General features: G+C 39.3%; 1 protein-coding gene across 12 annotated transcripts in view; it reads right to left on the bottom strand.

Annotated features, from left to right (window-relative positions):
• Window positions 1-362: 362 nt before the first annotated feature.
• Dop1a (DOP1 leucine zipper like protein A) overlaps window positions 363-6,145 on the bottom strand; it is a 101,414-nt gene continuing 95,631 nt past the window's right edge. For 5 of the 12 annotated variants that reach the window (XM_028875503.2, XM_028875501.2, XM_028875505.2 and 2 more), the window contains 3 exons: window positions 5,527-5,656; window positions 3,837-3,887; window positions 363-980 (listed from right to left, as the gene is read on the bottom strand). In XM_028875503.2, the coding sequence (XP_028731336.1) occupies window positions 675-980; window positions 3,837-3,887; window positions 5,527-5,656 (487 nt within the window). In that variant the 3' untranslated portion in view covers window positions 363-674. Of the gene's footprint in view, window positions 981-3,830; window positions 3,888-5,526; window positions 5,657-6,145 lie in introns of those variants that run through there. The other 7 variants (XM_028875508.2, XM_037207815.1, XM_028875504.2 and 4 more) reach the window with 6 other exon arrangements.

Below are 6,145 nucleotides of genomic sequence, written 5' to 3'. Positions count from 1 at the left end.
TCCTTTGCAATGCCTTGTGATTACTTACCTAAAGCAAGATGTTTTGCAGCATTGACCTACCTGATTCAGATGGGGAAGAGTGGAGACTTTATATAAACCAATTTTCCATGGCAGACTTGTTTGTGTAGCAGCATCAGAACTGGCAGGCGGCCCATTTTTCTTTGCACTGACAGAGGCCTGTGCTGTACCTACTTAGGATGTATGGTCCAGGTTTCAGCTACTCTTGAGTGCTCAGGGAAGGGATGTGAAGGGACAGCTCCATCTAATACTTTGACAGCAAAGTGACCATTCTGATACGAGGATGTTGTTTACCACAGAAAGGAGGAAAAAAACCAATTTAAATTAAATGAGACTTGAAACCATCAGGGGAAAACAAAAAACATGGTGTATATTTTGCAGGTTTAAAGACAACCCAAGACAGCGAAACCATGGACTGTATATGCATATATAGAGCTCTCGTAGGCACCATCATCAGTATGAGCCAACTATATTTAAACTTGATTCAGGCCACATTCAGACATAAGCTCTTATTTACAAATATTTAAATTAAATACAACCTGAAGAGTGTTTTGTTACATATATATATAAAAGGAAAAGAAACTATACAACTCAGAGAGCAGTGTGTTTTAAATAATTACATTTCCATTGAGACTCTGGGGAATCACTGGTGGTGGTCAAGTTTTTATGACTCCTTCCAGAAAATCCTTTTCTATCATCTCTTCGATTTTTTGCCTGGCTTTACTGGAAAATGCTTTATGGTTCTCCAGTTTCATGTCCTTGTTTGGAAAGGAGTTGGAGTAGAGGACGGGGCTCCCAGAATGTCCCCCACACCGGCTTGTGACTTTGCTGTTGAAGACTTGGCTGAGGACGTTGAAGAAGGGCAGAAGCTGCTCCATGCTGCGCATGGTGCAGAGAGTGAGTAGCAAGTGCCCCGGTTCCCAGCCCAGTGTCCTCCCCGAGCTGTCTTCCTCTGGATTCTTCTGCAGAAACAAAAAGGGAGTTGTTACTACCAGGTGAAGTCTGTTCGGTTGAAAGGGATAGAAATGCCAGCATCAAGTCTGACTTAATGAAAACCACTGCTGCTGAAGCCTTTTCTTGCCATTAGCTAGTTTCCTATCACTTCACTACCCTTTTTGTAGTAGTTTTCAACTAGATTGCAAGGTGACTTTAATTTAAATGGTCTGTATGTAACAAAAGCTGAGGGGCTCCAGATTCAGAGCTTTTCATACACTTTCTGCTGATAAACTAATCAATTTTTGGCCCAAATTTGCCATAGGTGATTATTGAGAGCTGCTGGTAGCAAAAGACCATGGGAGTATACAGCAGGTGACAACTAGAGTTCAGGTCAACCTATCAGAACCAAGAGTTTTGTTGGAGGAAACCATCACGCAAAGCGTTATGGAATTACTGCCTTTTGTATGAATTGGCTGTTTCTTGTTGTAAACTTCTTATTCAATAACAGCTATGATATCTCCCCATTTACCGTGCATTTCCATGCTAGTTGTACATGTAATCTCATGACTGCAACTCACTCTATGGGCACACATAATTGTGGATAGTCTAGAAGATGGTTTCTTATTTAACTGTACAATTTTTATGAATAGAAACATACTAAAATATGCTTCATACTAGGTCAATTGTTCATGTGGACTGTAGACACTTAGAGGTCTCGTTCTCCATCCTTAGCCACTCACAAGGTAAATATTGGCCGGACAAAGTGTCCTCATAGAACTTTTGCAGAGCAGAATTTCAGGTGCCTGGCCTTGTTGGATCAAAACAGAAGAATTATAGTGAACTAGAAGTGATAGTGCCGGTGTCTGACCTTGGCATATCTTAGTGCTTCAAGAGAGCAACAGCACCTATGTTGCCCTAAGCTTCCTCCACCAGCACTTCCCACTCTGATTCAAAAACAATTAACACTTTGTTTTTATTTCTATACCAGTTTTTAATGCAAGATTTTAGGCTCAGTAGACTAATTATGTATAGGTCTTGAGATTCAGGTGATTAACAGAAAAAGGCTGTTAACTAACCATGTCTGGATATTATTAATCACATTAAATAGTACATGTATTCTTTACCTTTTCCTTAAATCTCTCATTGGTTTAGTTTTTTCCCTTGTAGCTATCCCTTTAAGAGACAGCGAGAACTTTTTACAACCTACAGCTATTGTCAGTCACCAATTAGCTGACCAAGTCTTTGCCAAGTGTGACACTTACCAGAATACTTGTCCCTGAGAGTTTACTTTGTAGTTTTTGCTAACAAGTTGTTAATGGGGATATATATATTTATATATGCTTGGAGGAACAAAGATGAGAACAAGATGAGAAGAACTAGGTAGAACAGCACAAGGGACAGAGAGGAGCTAAGTATGAGTACAGGAAAGAAGCTGTGTAGATAGAATTGATTTAAAAGAATAGAGTGAATGAACTAAAGAACTCAGTGTGCTTAGATTCTTTCAGTATCACAAAGTTTAGATCCTCAACTGGTTGTTAGGTTCTTCCACAGACCCTGGGAGAAAACAAATAGGGGCTGGACCTCATTTGTTTTTGATAGGTGGTTACAGGGTTCCAAAGTGAAGAATTCCACAGAGAAACGAGGGGTTGGACTAGACACAGGAGGGAAGCTGGACCCTGGGGGAGAGGATCCGGGCTAGTCCACTTGTGCCTTACTATGCTGCACCTGTGCAAGACACACAGCGTTCTTGCTGATGATACGGCAAACTTTTCTTTTGCAGCCAGAAAGTCAACTGAGAATGTATGTAAAAACTGTTCACTAAATACCAACACCCAATAATTTCTATATATTAAGATACAGAGCTACTTTAAGTTGGATGTGGCAACACATGCTTATAATCTTAGCAACTTGGGAAGACTTGAGTTCAAGATATAAAATCCTGTCTCAAAAACTGCAATAAATGATACTGGTTTCTTGGCTACTTCATGAACTCAACAGCTATAAGTAGTCTACCCACAGAAAGGGCTGAGTGAACTGAAGGCATTAGTACTTGCAAAATCACAAATATTATAGCACAAGGAGAAAAAAGTGAAAATAGGAAAACAGGAAGGACAGTTAAGCGGGTCATTGACAAATTGTGTTCTCTCTTCTAAGTTTGAATGTTACTAAGAAAGTGACTTTGGTATTTTGTTGTTTCCTAATGTGATCCCAAGGTCATTTATTTATTATATTAGGGATAAAATTCTAGGCCTTGGGATGTTAAAAGCATTTTGCCACCAAGCTACACCATCAGCCCTATTTGCTTTGAAACCTGAAAGAAAACAGATATGTTACAGTAGAAAATGCAATGTGTAAGAAATAGCTGTCATCTGGTTTATTAGCAATGATTTAGCATCTAATCTGGATTAAAGGATAAACAGGGACTTTCATATCACTAAATGTCATCACACAGTTCCTGGCTTACCATATAGCCTGTAGTCCCCTAAAAAAATCAAACAGCAATTAAATGTCAAGCAAAGGGTGGATAAAGACAAATTTATCCTCAAGGGAAGTAAATGCTGCTTCTGCCCTCTATACCTCATTTTGAAATATAAGAGAATAATGGTATAGTTATTTTTTTATATCTCTATTGAGAGTTTTCTTAAAAGGACCCCCTGTGCCCTGGCCCCAAGCTCTTAACCAAGAAAAGCACACACGTTTCAGCAATTTTTTTTTTTTTTCTGTTCTCAGGTACCTGTCCTCAATACTAAATAACCAAACATCTCCAGACCAACTTTTTTTCCTTTGACTTCACAAGTCTACACATGGAGTGCAGCTTCCTTCCTGTTTACCTCTCTTGTAGCTTTTGCTGCCATATCACAAGCATCAATAGCCACCCTCACCTGATGCTTGGCCATCTCCATTCCCTCCAAAATCTTAAAGTCCTCCTCGTCCTGTGGAAGGAAAGAGAACTCATAGCCTTTGTTCCAGTTAAAAAGTGTGTTTGGCCATGAAGGCCTTGTTTAAAGCATCTGGATGGGAAGACACTTTCCAGTGCAAAGAGCTGTCTTATCTGTGGGTCCATTTCTGGGCAAAGGGAGATTTCTCATTCATTACTAATGATATGTGGATGGCCAAGGGCATGGGCCTAGAGTCCCATAAATGTTCACTGCATTCAGATTCATGATTTCCCCCCCACATTCTGTGATAGAAAAGTGAAAGTTCTGTTCTTAAATCCTGGTTCAGACTTTGGTCCACAACTTTGTCCTTTCATTTTATTTATCCTAAAGAAGCAAGTTCCTCATATCCTATAAGTAAAGCTTCTAATCACTTTCTTTCCTTTTGCTGTGCAGAGAATCAAATACAATTTCATTGCTGGAAGACAAAATAGGTGAGCACATGCAGACTGGTCTCACAGTCCACCTGATCAACCTCCAGACTATATGTACTGGAAGGATTCTGAAGCAAAACGATGACAGATGTGATTAACAAAGTCCCAATGATGAACAAGCTATTTCATTACCTTTCTGCTTCAGGGCAGAGACTGGCAGGTTAGCCTGATGCTTAGTTAGAAAGGACGCAGGCCATGCTCTACACCATAGCATTTATCTTCCTACACCTTGTTAACGGGACAGGTTTCTGGTAATTCTCATTTTCTCCTTGATTTCCACCACATATATGGTTTTAAAAATGTTTTTAAACATTTGTATATTTTTGAGTCCCTTCATTACCTTTCTGATAGTCACACTTTATTAGACTTAATTCCCAGCGGTGTTTTTAAACCTGCAGGGAGTGGGGTGGATATACAAAATCAAGACCTGGCATAATAAGAGCTATAGAAAGAGGAAATAATATTAAAGGTTAAATACTGTTTTGGAAAAATCTTTTGATTGAGTTAAGAGTGGTGCTGTGTCAGGTCATGGAATGTATCTCTAGGTTATAATGTAGAAAAGTAAAATATCCACTTAGCCATATTTCAGCATGTGTACTTTATGTTACATGGACAAAGAATGGTTCTGTGCTTGTGAATCCCCTTATTCTGACTGCAGTCTATCTAGCTAATTCGGTTTTGATGAGACAGTCCTGTGAAGTTTATTAGAATGTAAAATGTGTGATCTTTTCATCCTGGTTGTCCTTTTGAGACCAGCCTGACAGATGGGTTCTCTACCCCTTTAGTGCTGGGCTCTCAGCTCACACCTCATTTCCTCATGCCAACTCAACTACCCTGGACACAGTCAGCTCTCAGCTTCGTCACAGGAACTTTCAGGACTTCTTTCAAGCACTGGTTCCAGTGTCTTCATACATTTTGAAAAGAAGAAATTCATAAGTAATATTTGAAAGATTTCCTCTATCTTCTAAAAATGAACATGATAAACAGATGTTTCTTAAAAACAAAAGATGTTTTTAAAAGTTCATCAGTCTTTAAAACTAAGAACTTGTTTTCCAAATATTTCAATTTGATAACGCCCTTGGTTTTCCAAGAAACACTTAGTAGATGACTCATGAATGCATTTAATATAGCACAGTTCAAGAATATACAATAAAACACAGACTATGCAATAACATAGTAAGAACCCTCCTAAACTCTAGTACCTTTGCCCTTTTCCGAAGAAGTTTTGCAAGTCGAACTACATACGGCTTAAATTCTCGCTGATGTATGCCCTGCCTTCTGACCTCCAAGCCTGAGTCATCTGAAGCTTCAGGTATAAAGGCCCATCGGTACCTACCAGAAGGAAGGACAATGGTATTAGTAAGACAAACCCTGTGCCATTGAAGATAAGCCATGTAATTTAGTACAAAGAACATGGCCCCAACACATGCAAACTCAAGTGACAGCTAAGTAAAAGCTGGAAGCATTTCACTTTGTAGTTTGTGTTATCAGTAAAAGTAGAATCCACCATTTCAAGTTGGCTAACCCCTTTAATTCCAGCATTTGGAAGGCAGAAGCAGGTGGATCTCTGAGTTAGAGGCCAGCCTGGTGTACAGAGTGAGTTCCTGGACAGCTAGGGCTATACAGAGAAACCCTATCTCAAAAAACCAAAAGAAAAAAATTATCACCAGTTCAGAGCCATAAGATACTAGGACAGCTTGCAAAGTGCTCAGAACTGTTTTATTCCTGAGCAAACTCAGTGTTAAAAAATGTGTTCTCTTTACCTAATAGACAAAGTTTTTTTCAGCAGTAACTGCCTCAATCCTGCAATCCTCCCACCTC

This window comes from Peromyscus leucopus, chromosome 7 (assembly GCF_004664715.2).
Source record: "Peromyscus leucopus breed LL Stock chromosome 7, UCI_PerLeu_2.1, whole genome shotgun sequence".
NCBI lineage: Eukaryota > Metazoa > Chordata > Mammalia > Rodentia > Cricetidae > Peromyscus > Peromyscus leucopus.
Note: the sequence above shows the minus strand (reverse complement) of the source record. Positions and strands in the feature narration are given on the sequence as shown.